The sequence below is a fragment of the Perognathus longimembris genome, chromosome 3 (genome assembly GCF_023159225.1).
Source record: "Perognathus longimembris pacificus isolate PPM17 chromosome 3, ASM2315922v1, whole genome shotgun sequence".
Classification (NCBI taxonomy): domain Eukaryota; kingdom Metazoa; phylum Chordata; class Mammalia; order Rodentia; family Heteromyidae; genus Perognathus; species Perognathus longimembris.
In genome coordinates, this window is record NC_063163.1 from 7752778 (window position 1) to 7773934 (window position 21157).

General features: G+C 47.5%; 1 protein-coding gene across 1 annotated transcript in view; it reads right to left on the reverse strand.

The window, feature by feature from the left end:
• Positions 1–7633: 7633 nt before the first annotated feature.
• Positions 7634–21157, reverse strand: part of Clybl (citramalyl-CoA lyase) — a 78986-nt gene continuing 65462 nt past the window's right edge. The window contains exon 8 of the mRNA XM_048340578.1: positions 7634–7927. Coding sequence (XP_048196535.1) covers positions 7832–7927 — 96 coding nt within the window. The 3' untranslated portion in view covers positions 7634–7831. The remainder of the gene's footprint in view (positions 7928–21157) is intronic.

Here is a 21157-nt window from a genome sequence, read left to right on the forward strand (position 1 = left end):
AGCTTGGGCTGATGTAGGACATTGGGAAGAACAGCCCTAGCTGCAATATTTAATTTACTGATTAATTAGCCGCCTCATCAACATTTCGACTTTGATTCCCAGAGCACATTAGCTGTCACCTGCGCTCAGGGCCTCTCCAATGAAACAGGCATATATACATCCTGTGCCAAGACCGCAAGGAACGAAGGATTAGAAGGTGTCTCCCAAACTGTCCACAATTTAAGAAGCCAAATTTACCACCCTCCCCCCCCCAAAATAAAAAACAAAACATGGGCACAGAATTAGGGTAGAAATTTTGCCCATTGTCATTGCTTTCTTTGGTGCATTGGTCCTTTTCTTTGGAGTGTGTGTCAAGGGAAGGAAAAACTACAAGGAAAATGACAAGGAATTGACTGGCAGGAGACAGAGGGAAGGATGAGTGAAATGGCTGCAGAGTGCGCGGTGTCAGGACCCAGCCCAGCCGCCTTGGCCGGCCCTCCTCTGTCCTTCCGGTCTGGATCCCGCTACTTCATTCCTCTCCAGGGGCTTCTTTCCGAGACAATCCAAGACATTCGCCAGCTTTTCTCAAAGCAGCCCTGCTGGAAATGCTGCAGAAGGTTCGGGGGAATGTGTTTGCCTAGTGGGCAGCACTAGAGTTTTCTGGCTGGTGATTTATTTATTTCTGGTCATGGGACTTGAACTCAGGGCCTGTGTACTGTCTTTGAGCTCTTTTGCTCAAGGCTCGTGCTCTTCCACTTTGAGCCACAGCGCCACTTCTGGTTTTTGAGTGGTTAACTGGAGATAAGAGTCTCATGGGGGGCTGGGAACATGGCCTAGTGGCAAGAGTGCTTGCCTCGTATGCATGAAGCCCTGGGTTTGATTCCCCAGCACCACACATATAGAAAAAGCCAGAAGTGGCTCTGTGGCTCAGGTGGCAGAGTGCTAGCCTTGAGCGGGAAGAAGCCAGGGACAGTGCTCAGGCCCTGAGTCCAAGGCCCAGGACTGGCCAAAAAAAAAAGAGTCTCATGGGACTTTCCTACCCAAGCTGGCTTTGAACTGGGATCCTCAGATCTCAGCCTCCGGAGTAGCTAGGATTACAGGCGCGAGCCACTGGCGCCCAGCTTCCTGTCCTTGTTTATTTTTTAGTAAGGATGTTCGTTCATTTGTTTTGTTGCTTTTTTTGAGACAGAGCCTGACTAGCTCAGACTGGCCATGAACTCTAGTTCTTCCTTCCTTAACCTCACCAGGATGACAGGGGTGTGCTACCAAGCCCACTCTGGCTGCTTTTGTTTGAGTTGTGAGGAGTTCCGATGTTCTGGCAGGGTCCGCCACTGTCTCCCAGGGAGGCAGTTGTGGAATAGAATGCTTTGGCTGCTGTCCTGTTTCAGAAAGCTCTTTTGGAGCTTGCTTAGACTACAGAAACAAGGGACTGAATCGGAGGCGTTCCCAAGTAGCTGTGTGGGTTAGTGGAGGAAATCTGGAGATTTGAGTTGTATTTTGCCAACAGTACGAACTTGTGCAAATCCCACCCATGTGCTTGCAGTCACACAACTAAGTGCCACTAGCACTGCCTCTTCCCTTGTGGCTGGTGCTCCCCCAAGCAGGAGTGAGTAGCATATAATCCATCAGGGGCTTGAACAAAAATGGTCAGATTTCCTTCTGAGCGGACACTGAAGGAAATTTCCATCTCCAGCCGTGGAGCCAACCACATAGGCCTGGAAGTCACTGGACATCCAGTACACACAGGGACGTGTCACCAATGTTCTTCTGTGAGAACATAGCCGGCATCTGCCAATAGAAACAGATGAGAAAACGGGGTGCATTCGGTGGAAGCATTCTTTGAAAGCAGTTTGCTGCCTTGGGGTTCGGGGCCTGGGCTGCAATGCATGCTATGGAACTCATTTGGCCTTTGCTGTGTGCTAATGTGCTAAGCATAATGTTTGGTGTGTGTGTGTGTGTGTGTGTGTGTGTGTGTGTGCGCACGTGTGCACTTGTGTCCCCATCCTGGGGTTTGAGCTCAGGGCCTGCGTGTTTTCCCTTCATTTTTCCTCTCAAGGCTCTATCACTTGGGCTACAGCTCTACTTGGAGCTTTTTGGTGGCTAATTGGAAATAAGCGTCTCATGGATTTTCCTGACTGGGCTGGTTTTGAACCTTTATCCTCTGATCTCAGGCTCCTGAATAGCTAGGATGGCAGGCATGAGCCACCAGCACCTGGCTATTCCCCGTCTCTGGATTCTATCCGTCTAAATAACTAACTAAGGCAATGGGATTCCTGATTTTAAAACAACAAAAACAAAACCCGGTACAGTCCGCCTCCCTGGCATTACGTGGGCCTGACACAGCAGCTGTTTTTCGCTGATTTCTTCCTTTTGCCGATATCTGAACCGTTGGGGGACAGCCCCTCGCTTCCGGGAGGTGGAATTTCAGGCTGTTAACTCTCCCTCTGCTCATACAATGAAAACACTCCCGAGTTCCTCCCAGCCCCAGCGCCCTCGCCTCTGGGGAACCCCGTCCAGGTCTATGATTGTGTGGTGTGCAGGGCCGTCTGTGGAACCAACGAGAATCTCCTGCCGTGGGTTCCTGGCGGCAGAGGCAGGCGGGGTGGGGGGGTCTGCCCCCACCGGGGACAGCCATCCTAGTCCTGGAAGAAAATCCCCTCGCCTTGGCCAGCGGATGTCTCTGTGTATGGCCAAGGGGACCGGTGTGTGTGGGGGGGGGGGGGGTGGGGGGGTGTCCTGGGGCAAATCTCCCAGGCCCAGCCACCTGCCCGGGGCCTGACCGCGGGGAGACGCACCCGGGCTGGTGTTTCCCCCAAATGTTTTAAATTCGTAATGCAAATTAATTTATTTTGGGGCCAGTCCTGGGGCTCCACCGGCAGCCTTCTTGGGGTTCCCTGGAGATGCGCCTCGCAGGCCCTCCTGGCTGGGCTGGTTCGGGCCTCCCCAAGTAGTTAGGGTTACAGGGGTGCCTGGCTGCCATCTTAACGGCACACAAGTGGGTTTAGCAGGTGTGGGTGAATGACTGAGTGGATGAACGAATGAAGCGCTTCCCCGGCAAGGCGGGGGAGTATTTATTTGCCCTCGTCGGGGTTCTTCCCCCTCGGGGAGGGCGCCCTGGGTCGCTTAAGGCAGAGTTGCGGCCTCGGCAGTGGGGGCGTTCGCGTTCCCCTGGGCTGGGGTCGGGGACAGCCGGGTTGGGAGGCAGGGGAGCCCCGGATTCCCCCGCCCGCCCGTGGAGCCGGGCACCGTCCGGGCGAGGGGCCCGGGAGCCCCCCCCCCCCCCCGACGGCTCCCGGGCAGGGCGCGCGGGCCGGGGCGGGGCGGGGCGGGGCGGGGTCCTTCCCGGGGCGGCGGCGAGGGCCCCACGCGGGAGTGGGGCCGGCGCGGGGTGCGCGGGGCCCGGGGTCCCCGAGAGAGGCGTTATTGTTGCACTGTAACGAGTCTGATTAACATGCTCCCGGCAGCTTCTCCGGCGGGCGCGGCTCCTAGCAACGGCGCACAAAGGCCGGGGATGGCGCCCGGCTCCGCGGGGACACGGGGCCGCCTTTGATCTGCCCCCGTCGCGGCCCGGCTCGCGGGGTCCGGGCGGCCCGTGGCGGGCGAGCGGGACCCCCGGGCCGGGCCCCGTCCCCGCGCCGCGCCGCGCAGGTCCCCCGCGTGGGGGCCCCGGCCGGGCCCCGACGGCCGCTGCGTCCGAGCGCTCCGCGGCTGCGCGCGCCTCGCCGGGCCGGGCCGGGCCGGAGCCCCGGGGTCGGGGGCCGGGGGGAGGGGGGCCCCTGGTCTCGGGGTCTGCTCGTGCGGCCACCGCCCTGACGGCAAGCGCGGGGACGGGGGACCCCGACTTGGGGTGGCCTTTCCAGGGGGCGCGCGGGTTCCGGGCCCGCCGCGCCCTTCCCGTCGGGAGGCGCCGAAGCCCAGCCCGCCGCCGCTCACGGGTAATGGAGGGGTAATCTGAAGATCAGGACGGCCACAGTGCCCGAGGGGCTCGGCCGGAGCTCGGCCTCCCGGGCCCCGCGCCCTCGCCCCGGCCCCGGCGCCCGCGCGCTCCCGCGGGCCTCGCCGACCGCAGGGGCTCGGCCGAGCCTTTACCCGGGCGCCCACAAACCCGCACACCCCGCCGGCTGGAGCCACACAAAGCGGCCGGGCCCCCGGCGCAGGCCCGCAGGGACCACGCTGGGCATCTGGAAGCAACGGACGTCTCCATTTGGGGGGGGGGGGGCAGGTCACTGCGGCCTGGAGACCTCGAGGATGGGGGCGGGGGTGGGGTGGGGTGGGCGCCAAGCCCTGGTCCCCACGGGGGGGGGGGGGACGGAGGACGCACCAGCCCTGCTAGAAACCAAGCTTAGGACTTGTTCCCTACCCTCGATCGCTTTCATTCCTTAAAAAAGGGAAAAGAAATGTAAATAACGGGGGGTTCAGGACGCAGCCGTCAAAGCAGAGCACCCCTCCACTAGAGAGGCCCAAGCTCTGCCTTCTGCCCAGGCCCCTCAGAGGACGCCCCCTCCCCGACTCCCCCCAAACCCCTGGCCACCAAGTGCTGACGGTTAGGAATAATGGCAAAACGCTCCGTTCTGTTGACTAGCAAAAGATGGCAGGCAGACTGTGACTTTCAAATTCAAACCACTGAAATCTCCATTCCCTGACAGACTCTCACCAAGCCTGGAATGGGGGGGGGGGGGGAGTCCTGAAACTTGGTTATCTGAAGCAAAAGCCCCGGATGTCCACCATCCCCTAACTTGTGTCCGCAGATTGTCCTCCACTCCGACCAGCCATCCCTTCGCCATTTCAATAAAACCTGACTATTGATATACTCCTCTATACATTAAAATGAGGTTGTCACAGATTGTCATTAAGACCTCAGTAAGACAATGAAGACATTATTGGGTGTCCCCCGCCCCCCCTCAGGCAAGGTATTAGGGGAATAAAGCAATCTACACCGCACGGGTCCTATTGAGATTAATGAAAAAATTATGCAAAAAAAAATCTCAATTTCATTTTCCCGTGACGAGGCTGTGCATACATACAGTCCGCCCTGCCTCGAACCTGATGATTTATTAAACTAATCTACAGTGATCACCGCTGATGCTCTCAACTCAATCTTGTCCTGGCTCATTTTCTAAGTAATTGTTTCTCATTAGTTCTGATAATGTTTTAATAGTGTTGCCCATAATTTAGCCCCCAAGAATTAATAACGGGTGTGTGTGTGTGTGTGTGTGTGTGTGAGATGTGGTGAGGTGGCTACTATGAGCTACACAAAATAGAAACAGGTATAGTTTTTAATGCGTTCGATTGGCTGCCTGCCCCTCTTCCGGTGTGTGTCCCAGCTTGGAGGAGTTCTGCAGGCTCCCGATCGGCTGCCTGGGTTTCGGCTGCCTGGGTTTCGGCCGCCTCCCACCTTTCTTTGCACACATGGTATCAGGCAGTGGGAGGAGAAGGGGGGTGCCCCGGAGTTCTAGCCATGGGGACACGATGGGGCTCGGGTCACCACTGAACCCAGCTAGGGACTCCACAGAGAGGTCAGCCTTGGTCCAGACTTTTAGTTCTTGCGGTTCCCAGTCTCATGATCCTATTAGAAATGGAACCACAGGGCTATAAAGTCAAGCTGATGTTCCAAGAGACTTAAACAACAAGGTTGTTTTGTGTGGGCAAATTTAGTTTGGGACAAAGGGAGTAGGAGCCTGGGGGCTTGTTGCTGATGGAGCAGGAGGCCTCCATAGCCTCCCAGCCGGGGGGGGCGGCTTTCTCCCAGGTCCAGGCCTTCCGCCCGGCAAGTGAGGCTGTGACTTGCTAGTTTGGCTAGGAGCTGCCTGCACCCTAGGGTGGGAACCATCTCAGGTGCCCCCTGGCTTCCTCGCAGTTGATCTGGATCCCTGCTGACACCCAGGGGCTTTGTGCCACCCCTATCTTCTGAGCAGTGGACTCCTGGCCTGTTTGTGAGTGGAGGCTGGCCGTGGACGCCCGTGGCCCGGCTCACCTCCCGCACACCTGACCTGTTGACTCTCAGCGGCAGCAGTAAGGCTCGTTGGCTGCTTCTCCTGCAGGGCCCCTGCCCTCAGTCCCGAGGCACAGCCGGGCTGGACGCTGGCAGCCTCTGAGGGTGCTGGGATGCCATTTGCAGCTTCTCAAACCTGGAGTGAGGATGGGGCGGCTTCCGCCTGCCAGAGCCCAGGGCGCCTCGGGTGAAGAGTGACGAGGCCCTAATCCAGGGCTGGGATGACTAGAGGAGGGCAGACCACTGCCGAGCCAGGCAGAGGGTGCCTTTGGGTCTCCAGTTGGGGGCTACTAGCTGCTATCTCAGGAATGCGTCCCCAGAACCGTCCTTGTGGATTTTCTTCCTTCCCCAAGCCTAATCGCACAGGGTCCCCTCCTACCCAGCACTGCGGCGACTGGGTGCTTGGAACCAAGCACCCTTCACCTCTGTTCCCTTCTCCTGCTTCTGCAGCGTCTGAAGGAAATGAGGCAAAAGGAGACCCCTAGTCAGGGCACAAGCCAGGAACCAGAAAGGGAAGAAACCAAATGGGTGAAGGGGGAAGTGGAAACTGAACCAGAAAAACAACTGTTTTCTATTTACACATTTCAATAAACAGAACAGCCTTCCCCGCAGTGTTTGTCTAAGCGGAGCAGTCTGGCTGCTGTGTAGGTCATGAAAAGGTTGGTGTCGAGTTTTAAACTTCCCATTCTGTTAATTTCTTAAAGAACAGTCGTCCAGAGTCTCCACACAAAAGCTCATGATTTAATGAGGAACAGAAACAAAATCTCTGATTGTTGGTGTTTCAAACTTCATTGGCGTCCTCTGGCATGCACAAGTTGATCCTTGCGGCTTCAATACCCTTTAGCTTTCAATATAAGAGTACATGCTGAATAGGGAACAATGGCTGGTTGTTATGTTTATTTACCCTTACTACAAGCTGGGTTAACCTCTTCAAAACAGCTTCACTAAGCCCGTTAACCACACCACCCATATGACCTGGAGCAGCACCTCTAATGTGATGCAAATCTCGAGGGGGCCATATGCACCAGGCCGGTGGCTTTGTGTCTTCCTAGACGCTACAAGTTCATGGCTGAAGGAGTCCGGAGTCCTATCCTGGCCATACATTTACGGGGGTGGGGTGTGTGTGTGTGTGTGTGTGTGTGTGTGTGTGTGTGTGTGTGTCTTCAATGGTGTACAGTTAAATGGGAAAAGGGGAAAGTGGATGGTCATGGTCTTGTGTTTGTGCACATTTATTTTTTAATTGCTGGTAACTGTTGATTATTCGTCCAAGAGGAGAGCTCCCAGTCACTAACTACCCTGCGGGGGTGGGGGGGGGAGGGAGAGGCAGAGGGGCTATCTGTGGGATGGAGGTTCACAGAAAACAGTTTTGAAGGTTTTATTTGCGATGGTATCTTCTCAAGTCAATATAATACTTAATAATGTTTTCAATGCCATCGCTCTTATTTTCATCAGATTACTAGTGACCTTTAACCCCAGAAGGATGGAGGGAACTTATGTACTGGGGAAAGATCTGTTTCCCTGAAGGTTTAATTTCTTCTCACTGCCCATCAAGGATTTCTATTTTCCTAGGATTTCCATTTCCCAAGGATTTCTATGTTCCCCATGAAATTATAAATCTCTATTTGTAACACATTTAATAAACAAAAATCATGAGCTTGGATCCGGCAAAGGAAGAAAGTTCATTTTTAGAGGAATAATTGGCCAGTAAGACAATAACAACCACCCTCGTGATTAGCATGAACTGTAAATGGAGTGAGGCCCACCCTGGCATGCTAACAAGTTGCCATGAGTATTACAGTTTGTCTTTAAGAAACACACTGTCTGTGTTCGGCCCACCTGATGAGAGCTTCATTTAACAGATCATTTTTCCCTGACGGACGTGGCAAGCGTAACAACGTTCTGGGCCTGCTTCAGTAATGGCATGTCGATCATACTCCCTCGGAAAGTAAAAGCTCCCTGGAAAACAGAGAATACAAACTTCCTGAAAGAACGCTTGGAAATTATAGGCTTCCTTTCTCTGCCCACTTGTACAGCAAGAACATTTTAGATTCCACCTGAATTAGGCTGACTTTCTTGTCCAACTTTTGAGAAAGCCAAAGCAAATTGCAGGGGAAAGATTTCAGCCCCCTGCCCCCCTTCTCGTCAGTATTTTCATGGAGAAGGAAAACCCATCAGATGCAAAACATGGGCAACTATTCCTTTTAACTCTTGAAATCAAGCAGAAAACAACTGCACAAGGAAAAGTGAAATGAAATACTTATATCATTTTTGAAATATAGCACAGGACTCCAAGGTCAGTAATATGTTATGGCAACTGGTTTTTGTTTGAAAAGGTGCGCTGTCGGGTCAGTGGGTATTGTTACAGGATGATGAGGAGAGGTGAGCGAAAGGAGAGCAGGAGTCTGTAATCATGAAGTCACGCACGTGTTTTATTGGTAGGAATGGGAGAGATCTCAGTGATATTCTGGAGCTTCCCCTTCTGCAGGTTCTTTTTATCATTATTTTAATTTTTCCACAAATACTCAGTGCGTGACTGCCGTGGCACCTAGGCTCTGTTCTGCATTAGGAAACAAGACCCAGAGTAATTAAGCGATGTCCCAATGTTACGCCACTAGGAAATCTTAGAGCTCTGTACACAGCTCTAACCTTTCTCCGGGTTTTAAGCCTTCATCAGACTCCTATAGTAAGACAACAGGTTTCTTTAATGTGTCAGAAAAGGGAGAATTAAATGGTCGAGACAGCATGCCTAGAACCAAGAATATGCTCTTGTAGTGACTTCTTTTTGAGGCTTACAGGTGCATCCTTCCTATCTGAACCCCCCATCCTTGGACCTGGCGGCAAGGCTGTTGCTGAGTGGGGAGGTGGCCCTTGGAGACCAGAGGTGGGTTGGAACAATCCCAATCCTTACTGATTATGGTTCATTTGCATTTAGCTGCATAGAGCACTGCCCATTTCCTTCTTTCACAAGTGCCGGTACTGGCTGTGTACACAGTCGATCAGTGCTGTCCTTACTGATGGCTTCAAGGGCTAATAGGCTAGAGCTAGTCACTTAGGGTTATATACAGAGAGGGAGGTTAAAACGCAAAAGAGCTGATAGGCAATTCTTAGTCACATCTTTAGAATTGATCTTTCAGTCAAGAGAGATTTAAAAGACGAATGCATTAGACTCTGCTCTAGTAATACCTCATCTTCTCCACCTGTGAGTCACCTGTGGCACAAGGTCTATACTGTAGGTCACCTTTCTGACCTTTCACTTTTAGAATGGCCTGTGCCTGACTTTATTCCACTTAGAACTAATCAGGGTCATCTCTCTGATCAGGATGAATTTGATGAATTTGGTTTGAGGAGGTTTCCTAGGTTAGTACCCATGGAAATTAGGGCGTGGGTCACCTGCTGTTTTACAAGGCAGTTGTCTAGTTTGGTTATTGGAGTAAATGAGGAAGACCAAAGGACTCTGGGTTATCTGCCCACCAAGTGGATTACTGCCCTGTAAAACGGCACATCTGTCCTTCCAAGGCTTAAATAATAGGCCGGAGAGACCAAATTAGCATAGATGCACAAGAAATCAAAATAAAGCGCTGAGAGTCAAAATGATGCCTTTGGGTCTAGGCCTGTTGCCCAAAACTGCTTTGTGTTTGACATGCATGGCCAAAATGGAAAATACTTCCTGTAGCTTTTCAAGACAGGGACATCATTTTTCCCTCTATGGTGACAGGCGTTGTTTGATTTCTTGTATACAGTGGAAAACACAACTTGGATTTTCGAATTTTGGATTTTAAGAATTAGACTGCTTAGTAAGATATCCTTATGCTTTCACACATCAACGTATAACCTTACAAAACCTTTTTGGTTTTGTTTTTAAATATATGGATTTCTATAGGAAATCTAAATGGCTCAGGATTTGAAAAAATACAGTTTGTCAAAATGCTACTTTGATTTTGGGTAGGGTTTTAATGTTCTCTAATGGATGATTTTAGGAAGGTTTTGGTTCCACTGCTCAATTCTTTCTTGAAGACAGTATCCCATCTCAAAAGAAACACACAACTTCCATTAGCTTGAGGACTCAGACTACCATTTTATTTAAAGTCCCTTAAGTAATAATATGTTCATGATTAAATACCTTAACCAGGACAATAAAATAGCAACAGCTAGCATTTTTAAAGCAGTTATTACTACCACACAGTTTTATGAAATGCCCATAACCACGCTTTGGAGTAGATACCTTGGTTCATCCCACTGTTTGTTTCTTTCTAGTTTTGGTACTAAGATACACAATGCAAAATTGACCATCTTTGCCTTTTGCTTTTTTTGTTGTTCGTAGTCCTTGATCTCAGGGGTTGAGTGCTATCCCTGAACTTTCCTGCTCAAGGCTAGTGCTCTGCCACTTGAGCTACAGCTTCACTTCTGGCTTTTGGGTGGTTTATTGGAAATAAGTGTTTCACAGACATTTCTGCCCAAGCTGGCTTCCTGTAGTCCCTGGTGATCGCTATTGTCCTTTCTGTCTCTCTAAGTTCATATCCATCCTTATTTTGTAACGGAGGCACAGAGAACGTAAGAAACCTGTGCCAGCCTGCTCTGCGGAAGAAGGGCAGACCACGTGCCGTGATGCCGTTATTCAGCAGTGACCTACTGCGTTACTTACTGCCCTGCATCCCTTCAGAGGTGTGGCATCTCATGGGTGTCATCTCCAAAAAGGGAACACAGTGGCCATGGGCTGCAGACTTTCCACGTGCGGGTCACTGCTGATGCTACGGCAGGCCCACAAGGCACATTCACCAACTCAGACCTGAGCGTCCTCCTGCAGAGGAGCCAGCTTTCTGCGTGCTGGGCAAAGCAGCGATGCCACGGAGGTGATTAGCACAATGATCACACCCATGGGAGATGGCTAACGTAGTTTACATTTCTGGCTTTTAGCTCTTCAGATAGTTTTTTTTCTCTAGCGTACTAAAAGAGCAAGTTGCTGGAAGCCACACATTCATCCAATTTATTATTATTTTTTTATGGTGCTGGGGAATGAACTGGAGACCTCATACTGCTAGGCAAGTGTTCTACCAGTGGGCTACATCCTTACCCCCAAACTAGTCTCCTTCTTGCCCTGCTCTCTGCTTTCTTTGGGCATCCTGGGTGCCCTCTGCACCTTCTGAGGGTGCTGTGATTCCCTTAGAGAAAGGCTCTAGGTGAGCACTCGTGCTGCCACGGGAGCCCGGCTTTTACAGTTATCGACTCCGGCTGAGGAACACCCTTTTCTAAGGTAGCACAGAGTCTCTTGTACCTTAGGGAATTATTTATTTACCATGACACTTCCCGGTGAGTCCTTAATGCTCTTTGGAGTTGGCTGGTCATTACTGACCTTCCCACTAACTGCAGTGCCGCAGTCCACGTCCTTCCTGGGCGTGCTCTTCCTAGTGGCCACCTGCTCTTGGAACCGCTCCACAGAGCGAGGTATGGTGCTCCCACTGAACCCTTCACAGCAAGTCCTTCCACCTATCCCACCCACTGTCCTTGGACAGGCCCTAATGTTGCCGTGTTTCCCTCAGTGTGGTTGTGGTATCCACTTTTCATATAGAGAGTTAGGATGTCAGGCTCCGGAGCTCATCGGGAGGTTGTGGCTACTGTACTGACACGTCTCACTGGTGGAGCTGGGATGTTTCAGTGTGTGTGTGTGTGCGTGTGCGTGTGTGTGTGTGCGTGTGCATTGGTTTCAGGCTGCTATCTCGTTGAAGCAGATCTAGTGGGATCATCTGCAGATCTGATGGTATTGATTCCCTTTGACCTTACAGAGTCCAAGGCCCTATTGTCCTATCTCCTCTCTCACCCTAGTTGTGTCTAGGAAGTCCACTAGGACCCCTACCTTCCAACACACACACACACACACACACACACACACACACACAGAGAGAGAGAAGACCTCAGCCACCTGCTTTGGTCTTTTCCCTAAAATTCCTTCCCCTTTGTTGGGCAAACTTTTCCTACTGCCTTGAGATGTGAGAAGATGCCACCTCTGGAAGTTTCTTCTGGACCATTCTTCCTTTCCCATACACTCTCGTTGTTCTCTTGTCCTTATTGGAGTGCCTTGTGTCTCTCATATGCTCGCAGGCCCTTGAGGATGAGGCTAGGTCTCACGTTTCTGAAACTAGCCACAGCCATGTGCCCAGGACATGCCGGGCACACCGGGCAACTGGTGTCAACCAGACAATGATGGCAAATAGTAAGGGAGGCGTAGGTATGCGGTGCAGCTTAGAGGAGGCGCCTTGCCTGGCATGTGCAAGGCAGTGGTCTCTGGGGCCAGGCCCCACTTCCTACCCTTCAAGCTGTTCTCATCTCATTTTCTATCTAAAATATTCAGAACCTCCTCTGGGCATGGACTAGTTAGGCTCAGGGGCTTGCTGTAGCAGATGTGTCCCTGACCTCAGAGAGCTTCCAATCTGTTTTGTTTTTGTTTGTTGCCAGTCCTCCTGGAGCTTGGACTCAGTGCCTGAGCACTGTCCCTGGCTTCTTTTTGCTCAAGGCTAGCACTCTGCCACTTGAGCCACAGCGCCACTTCTGGCCATTTTCTGTATATGTGGTGCTGAGGAATCGAACCCAGGGCTTCATGGATATGAGGCGAGCACTCTACCACCAGGTCATGTTCCCAACCCAGAGAGCTTCCAATCTAATGAGACAAAGCACATCACACAGACAGAGGTAGAAATGATTGTCAACTTGTAAATGAGTCTGCACCTTGGAAAACAAGGCACAGGGTAACGGGAAAGCTTTGGATGGGAGCTCTAGCCTGGTCAGATGTGACTCCCTTTGGGAAGTGATGTCCAAGCCCAGATGTAAAGGGTGAAATGCACCTGCTCAGAGAGGAGAAGGAAGAAGAGACCAGGACACAGTGGATGAGGACCTTAGCTCTTAGTGGGCCCCTGAGCTGGGTATCTGAGGGGAAGTGCTCCAAGATATGGCTGGTAACTAGTACCTGGTATGATGATATAAAAATATTTAAAAAATATATATATACATTTATTTTTAGGCACTATTTAAAATTTTTATTTTGATGGAATGTAATAATAGCACTTCTATACTGTTATTTCAATGACAATATTGCTTAGGACAAGGCTGAAAAAATAACATTTAAATAATGTGCAGAAAATATACGAAAATGCATTTTAACAACTGAATTTGGGACCACCTTGATATAGTATCTATCATTTGAGTTCCCACTTGAAAACTGTCATGAAAAACAGTTACTAAGAATATTATTGATGGCTTGGGAAACAGCGAACATTTTTCTTTTTTAGCACTTCCAATTGTAGTGATAATTTGACAGATATTTTAATAATATTTTGAATTAAAATGCAGCAGTCATTTACTCCCATTACCAGATAATTTACAGATGCTAATGTATCTCTACATGAAATTTCTAAAAGTTCAGTTGAAGTCATTCAGCACGGACAACGATTCACTTTGTGCTAATCTGCTGCTGGCACTGTGGCTGGGGTTTGCACTCGCCGCGCCGGGGCCGGTCGCGGGGAGCCGTGGAGTCTCCGTGAGACTGGAGCGAGTGGGAGACCCCGAGGGGTCAGCTTTGCGCCTGGTGGGGGAATCCAGTGGAACATGGGGTGGGAGCGCCAGCCTCGGAGGCCGCGCTTGGAGAAGGTGGGGGGATGGCATCTGCACCGGGCAGTACGACCTATCTTCCAAGTTAACGCCTTGAGCGCGTCCTCCAGCCTCTCACCACTTCCACCATCCCTCGCCTGTCGTGGAACTCTGGCTTTCAAAACCCATCGTCCTGCCCGGCGCGGGCGGCTCACGCCTGTGATCCTAGCGACTCAGGAGACGGAGATCTGAGGACTGACAGTTGAAGACAGTCTAGGCAAAAAAAGTCTAGGAGACCGAAGCAGCAAAAAGCCACAAGTGGAGCTGTGATTCAAGTGGTAGAGCGAGACGCTTGAGGAAAAAAAGCCAAGGGAGAGCATGAGGCCTTGCCTTCAAGCCCCAGTACTGGCCCCAAACAAAGCCAAAGTCCTGAGCTGCCACTGGAGAGCAGAATGGAAACCCTGTGTGGTCCCGGCCTGCAGGGACTCGGAGGAGCAGCCTCCCACGCAGCCCCTCCGTGGCCTTCTGCCAGACTGAAATAGAACACTTGCTAGTGAGGTGCATTCTGAGGTGGCATTCAGAAGCTTGAGGCTGGAATAAAAGGTCACAAAGATGCCCAGGGAGGACGGAGCTTGCTTTTCTGGGCTCTCCCCTCTGAGGCTGCTTGATGCAGAAGTTAGGAATACGGGCTTTGTACTTAGCCACATCTGAATGGATCCAGGAACACTTAGTGCTGCTGTCTGAGCCCAAGCAAACATTTTCATCTGTAAGATGGGGACGATGGTACTTCCCTACAGGGTTGTTACATAGGAGGCTTTCAGTGCGTGGTGTTGATAGTCCAGCACAACTGTCACTGCTACAGCCACTGTGACATGTCACTGTTGTGATTGCTGTCACCATTCCCCAAACTAGGACCCTCTTCTCTGATTACTGTTACACCACCAGGAATACCACCACAAATTACTACTGCTATTATTTGGCAAAGATAATTTAACTCCACTGATCACTGAACATCCAGTGAGAAGCAGAACATTTGAATTATAACCGGGTTTGACTTCAGAGGAGCTTTAAGAGCTACGGAGTTTGTGGTGCTGGAGTTAGCTTAGAGACAGAGAACTTGCCTAATATATAACGTCCTGGGTTTGATACTCAGCACTGGAGAAAAACACAAAAAGGAGTTTGAGAAACATGGTGCTGTTGAAAATGTAGTAAGGTGTATGCCTGGAACTTCTCAACTCCTACAAATCAGGAATGTGGGGTTTTTGTTTTGTTTTGTCGGTTTTTAAGAAGTCACTAAGGAGTACTAGAGACTTGATGGGACTTCAGATGGAAAACGAATAGATGGAAAAGAATTTGGAATCTTAAGACTATCCGCTGGAGAAGAGGCTCAGGAGATGTCCCGGAGCAAGCCGCGGGCGGGCTCACGGGAGGGCAGCGATGGGCAGAAGGAAGAGGCATCCAGGCGCGTTCGTAAAGAAAGCAGGGCATGGCAGGGGATGTGGCCTGGAGGGGATGTAAGAGGAACCCATAACACTCGCACCTCTCGCTTTAGCCTCAAAGTATTCAGTTCTAGCTCTATGTAGAAAGTAGAAACACCCATCTATCCTGTTTGGTAACTTCGTTAAGGATTTTACCATGACTTCCAGGAAGGCAGAGGGAAAAGAGGGAGCAGTATAAGGCCTGGAAGGAGGCCTGGTAGGCACGAGGTAGGGAAAGTCGAGGCAACGGCTAAAGGGGAGGAGAGCTGCGGTAGAGGTTTGGTGGTTTGTCACCGCATTCAATGGATGGGGGTATCGGTGGAATGAGAGAATCCTTATTTTATCAACCCGCAGGGGAAGCCTGGGGTGTCTTCAGAAACACAGTGATCAAGATTTACCTCAAAACAGGCAGAATGACCAGACAGGAACAGATAAGTGTTCATTTTAAATATTTTTAAATAAGGGAAACTGGAAAAAAAATCAAACCATAAAGAAAGCTATTTACTAAGATCAGAATGACTAATTTACAAGTGTGCTAAAATCTAAAATTGTTTCCAAATGTGCTAGCAAATTAGACCTTGTGTTTAATTTTCTGTGTTTTTTAAATGGTTTCATATAATTTGTTGACTTTTTAGAAATTACATAGAGTTTTGTAGCCATCACATTTATCTCAGGTTTCTTTTTCCTTTTATTTCTTTCCTCTTCCTTTTTTTTTTTTTTAAAAGGATTACATCCACTGTTGTCTTACACATGCTTGGAAAATGCTATACCATTAAGCTACACCTTTAGCCCCAGATTTAGTTTCCAAACTAGGAAATCTTATTTAATCTTTTTATTTTTAAATAGTGTGAAATAAACCAAATGTTTAATTTTTACATAATTTAAAATGCTTCATGTCAGTTATTAACTGCTGTTGCCTATGAGAAAGACAGAGTAAAAGGCATTTTATGTAGTGTGCAGCTGAGACCAATAATGCTATATACTTCTAGGCTTATTTTGTTTTCTGGAGAGCAGATATAAATGAGCTAATGAACTAAATGGTACTTTTAAAGATTTGTTAAAATACCAATGTGTATTTTAAAGTATACCACATGAGCTGATGAATAACATTTATTTCAATTTTTCTAGAAGATAGCAGGAGATGAGCATCATATAGTCTGTAAAAATGCATCCAACAATTTCCTCTGAGCATAACCGGTTATCTCAGTCATATTTGTAAATTTGTGCTCTGATTGCCTGGTTCTGTCTGGGGTGTTACGGAGGAGGGGGGGGGGCGTGTGCAATGCAAGACACAGAATTCTTTATTCTTAGAGAATATTCTTATTTCCTGTAGAGGCCCACTAACCTAAAGTGAAAGAAAACAGGAAATTCTAGAAATGCTTACTTTCTGTTTTTTAACACACACACACACAAAAACCCTCCATGTACCTGTTTAATATAAATAAGAATGAACAAATCCTTTAATAAGAACCCCCCAAATGAAAAGAAAAGATTGCTCCAAACTTCTCCATAATCATCAGATAAAAAGGAGAAGGGAAAGATGTGGTCAGGTAAGGACTTGGTATGGGGAGAAAGAAAGAAGTGTGAAGAAAAAGAAGGAACCAAGAATTCAGCTAAACAGGCCAAGGGATGTATCTAACAGATCCAGACTACCCAAGATGGAGAAACATGGAGACTAGGAGAGACCAAGAGGTTACATAATTAAAATGGTCCTCTTCTTGCCCTTAAAGGACATTGAAAGCCAAGGTTTGTTTGTCTGTACAGCAAAAGTAGAGCTGAGAACATGATTTCAGGTGCACATTCTTAAAGAAGATGGAACCGAGTAAGCTCTGGACTATACATGTGGCTTCTTTTCATAATGGAATGATAATGCTTCGCACGGAATGGGGGTGGTACTGGAGAGAGCCGCCCAAGAAGCCTTCTTAGGGGCAGGCAGAGTGAACAAGAACAGAGCCGGGTTTGGAGAAGGGAACAGCGTGGGCATGGACAGAGGAAGGCCTGGAGGAACACATAGACATGGGTTTTTTCTTTTCTTTTTCCTCATCAGTTTCTGCACAACACATGTGTTTGCGTGTGCGTAAGTTTGAAACACCCAAGTTTACTTCCGGATTGTGATGGAATACTTTCAAGACTCTAGTTTGTCATTAGTACAGTGTTGCTTGTCATCCAGCTGACACACACTGATGCTAACCATACTCATATCCACGTTTATAAACAGATCCTGGACTCTGGTCATGCGCTATCACTACCTGGGCAACTGCTAAACCTTTCCTGGATCAGTCATAAATGGAAGGGCTCTCACTAGAGGATTTCTGAGCTTTTTATCCTCTAGGAGGAATAACATTTTCTAACATTTGAAATTGAAAGGAAAAATTTTCAGAAAAATATAAATGAGAGTAAAAATGATTCTGATTACAATATCCTTAAGAATGTCTTACAAATTAAGGATGGTGCAAATAATTCGATTATCAGGTTATCAAGGCTATGAGATTTTTATCTACAAATACTTTTATCCTTTAATAATGAACCATACATTTGCCATTAAAAACAATGTGAACTGGGGTATGATCAGCACCAGAAATGCACGGATCTTTTCTCTATAGGTTTAAAGATTTGTGGTTTGGTGTTAGTCAAAGCAATCATAAAGTCATCTTTGTCAGACTCTCCAATTCCTAGGAATTAGACATTTTCAAGTAAAAAATTATGGCATATGGTTCTGAAAATGGTAAGGACAGAAAGGAAAAGAGGCAACGACTAAGAATCTCAAAAATAGAGTTCTGTCCCTTCATCTTTCATTTTCACCAGAAATGCCTCCGTGCGGACTTGCGTGTTGCTGCTCACAAATAAAGGGGGAAGGCTGTGGGTGGCGGGGTGGATGGCGGGAGGAGGATCATCAGCTATTAGTGGAATCAACCCTTTCAGTTGACAAAGACAACAACCAAATCTTTAGATGGTTTATTTGATGTGCGTGAAAGGCTGGCAGTGGGATTTCTGGCACTTGAATAAGCGGAAACAATATTTTTGGCTAGAGAGACTTCTCTCGTTTCTCTCAGGGAGCCTTGGAGAAGGCCATCTGGACGAACAGTATTTCTTTTGTAAAGGCCCGCATTTGGAAACATAAAGGAAAGGTGTGCGAGCTGCAATCAGATACTTAGGAAAACCTTTTGTGTTCAGTATCTGGGAGGGGAGATTTATTACTGTTTGCACTTTTCTAGGTGAAAAGACTTACATGAGGAAAACAATTTTTACTTTCTATTTTCTTTATTAACAGAGAAGTTCTTAATTTATATGCCAGTATAGGGTGCACTTATTAATGTCCTCTTGTTAATTGGTACTATTGTTTGTTAAGGAGTGAAATTATAATGTATGTGTGGATATTTACAGTTGTTATGTCAGGTAGTGACCTTCTTTAGGACCTGCATGATCATTAATCAAATCTAGATTATAATATGAATTTCTCCCTTCCTAGGTCTTTAACCAGATTGTGAAACTATAACAACAAATGAAAAATATTGAAGACATTAAACCCAATCCTCCCAAAGCCAAGTAAAACACCGCAAAAACAGAATGATGCTTGGAAAAACTGAAAAGCTATCATGTTTGTAGCCAGATACTGCAGAAATAAATATGCATATGATGGCAAAGTATTTTTAAAAATCTAGCACATGAATTATACATACATGTATGTATGTTTATTTCCCTTCAAATTTTTCTTTTAAAATCTTGACTTTTTCTAGGAAGAAATGTAATTCTTACATTTAAACTTCCCTATGATAATTAATGATTATTTTTGAAAGCAATAGATTTATTCTTTTAGCTATCATTTCTGCCAAGAAGGTAATAAAGAAATTTAAAGAAAACCCCACTAAGTTTACAATACAGATGTGAAAAACACAGTTTGAAATATATTTATTATAAATGCTTGCTCTAATTTCTAATGCTATCAGTGTTAACGAATTCCTTACTTGGAAAGCTTTATTTTAAATATCCAATTTTCATACTATATAAAATTCTTAGTTAAGAATAAAGAACTGGTAAAGTCCGATTTCTTCAGTAAGTCAACACCAAATCTAGTCCTCAATGGAGAATTTTCAAATATTGTTGGAATCACCATTATTAATTATGAAAGAAGACATAAAATGGAATTAACTTTTAAGAAAGTCCTTTATAAATTTAAAACAAATAACATGGAAATCCTGTCTGCAGTGTTTTTGTTAAATAATTTGAAGCCAACATGATTAATCAGATGCTGACTGTATCTCAAAGCAGCGAAGGGAAGACTAGTTTGCCTCACAACTGATGTTACCAGCTAAGTTACAAACGTTTTCATTTCAGGAAATTAAAATGGGAGCATAGGTGCTATGGAAAGCTTAAAAACTTTTCCTGACATGTTTTTAATAAAAGAAGATAATCTCCAGTCCCTAATCTTGCCCTCAATCTGATTAGTGGGGAGTGTTATGCCAGGCAAATTCTTTAGCCTGGAAAAGTCCTTGAGACTGTTGAAATAACACAGTCACAAGTATGATTACCTGCCCCGGGGTCACAGGTGAATGAGCCGATTATTATTATTTTTCTAATGCAAAGGTGGTTTTCCACCTGACATGACACTAAAATCATCAAACTCCATTTCCACAAAACTTGTAATTGAAATAAAGGTACACAAAAATCTGTGCAAAGACTCTGAGCGCCAATAAATCATCTTCTCATGATCTAAATATTTCTATTCACTTTGTCCTGTGGAGACGACAGAAAGAAAAAGTAGGACTTTTATTGTTTGGATAACAATAACCATAATTGTTATGACTATAGAAAACACAAGTGACTCAGTATTAACTGCGAACTTAGGTATGTTTTTGACCTTTGAGCAAAATTTAATTTCAGATAGGAGTAGGAAGAAATGCAGAAATGCAAAGACATCTAGTTTTACATTCTTGGCTCGGATGACGTTGTCATTCGAGCAGGGGGGAAGTCTCCTAGAAATGTCTAGGTGTCTCACTATGACATAAACCACCAGTTTTCAGTTCTTAAGAGTCATTTGCGCTGTGGGCAGCACGGACGGGTCCACGTTTTCATCAGTTGATTCACATTTGAAGTTAAATAGATTAGACGTCTGTGGGAGGTGATTCTTTCTACAACTTAGTTACCTATTTATATGAGCTCTTCATGAACAGAACCCATTCCATTAAACGCCAAGACCCCCTCAAGACCCATAGTCACCAATGTCTGTGGCCAGACAGATTATACCTAAAGTGAAAGAAACATGCTACCTGGATAAAAGAACCCTGTGTTCCTCCTAGATGCTCCATCATGTGGACCAAGCATCTGGAGAATTTGCTGTAGGAAAGACCCTTCCACAAATTGGGCAGGGAAGGAATGACCTAGTAGGTTGTCTCTTCTCTGCTCTAATTTCTGTGGTCCTGTTTAAGAAAAACCATCTCACCACACTGTTGTGAAAGCTTATGTCCCAACAAGAGGGCAATTCTTGCAGGGAGGAGAGGCTCAGAATTTAACTTTTAATCAAAAGGCATGGGTAATTTCCCCTGGGAACAACATTTTCAAGATACAATGAGAAAGGTCATTTTTCCCTCACTCAGGAATTGAAATGTCAGGAAAAGAAGGCTTTTGGTTTGCGTTTTGTTTGGGGGCTCGTGAAATGGACAGTGGCCTGGCTAAGCATCCTGCTGCTTACAATGCCAGGTGGCCGCCTTCCTTGCTACCCAACGCGAGAGGCGGTTAGGATGGTCCATGGAGGCTGTGCCAGCCCACCCTGCAATGCTTGCTCTGTTGTGTTAATGGAGTACACGCTGCCTCAGTTTACTGTTTCAGTAGGAAGTGTTTGTCACATGTGCAGCCTTAGCTGGCACAGGGCACAATGTAGAGGGAGTTAGTATGTGTATTCATGCGGGCTAGCTGCTACTTAGCAAGAGGGAAGTTGTTTGCACGTGTAAATCAAAGAGTCCCGTGGTCTTCTCTCTAGGGAAATGTGAGGGCTTTTTGGGTTTTCTTTTTCTGTTGGTCATGGGGCTTGAACTCAGGACCTGGGTGCTGCTCCTGAGCTTTTGCTCAAGGGTAGCGTTTCTGGTGGTTGTGGTTAAATGGAGATAAGAGTCTCATGGACTTTCTTTCCCCA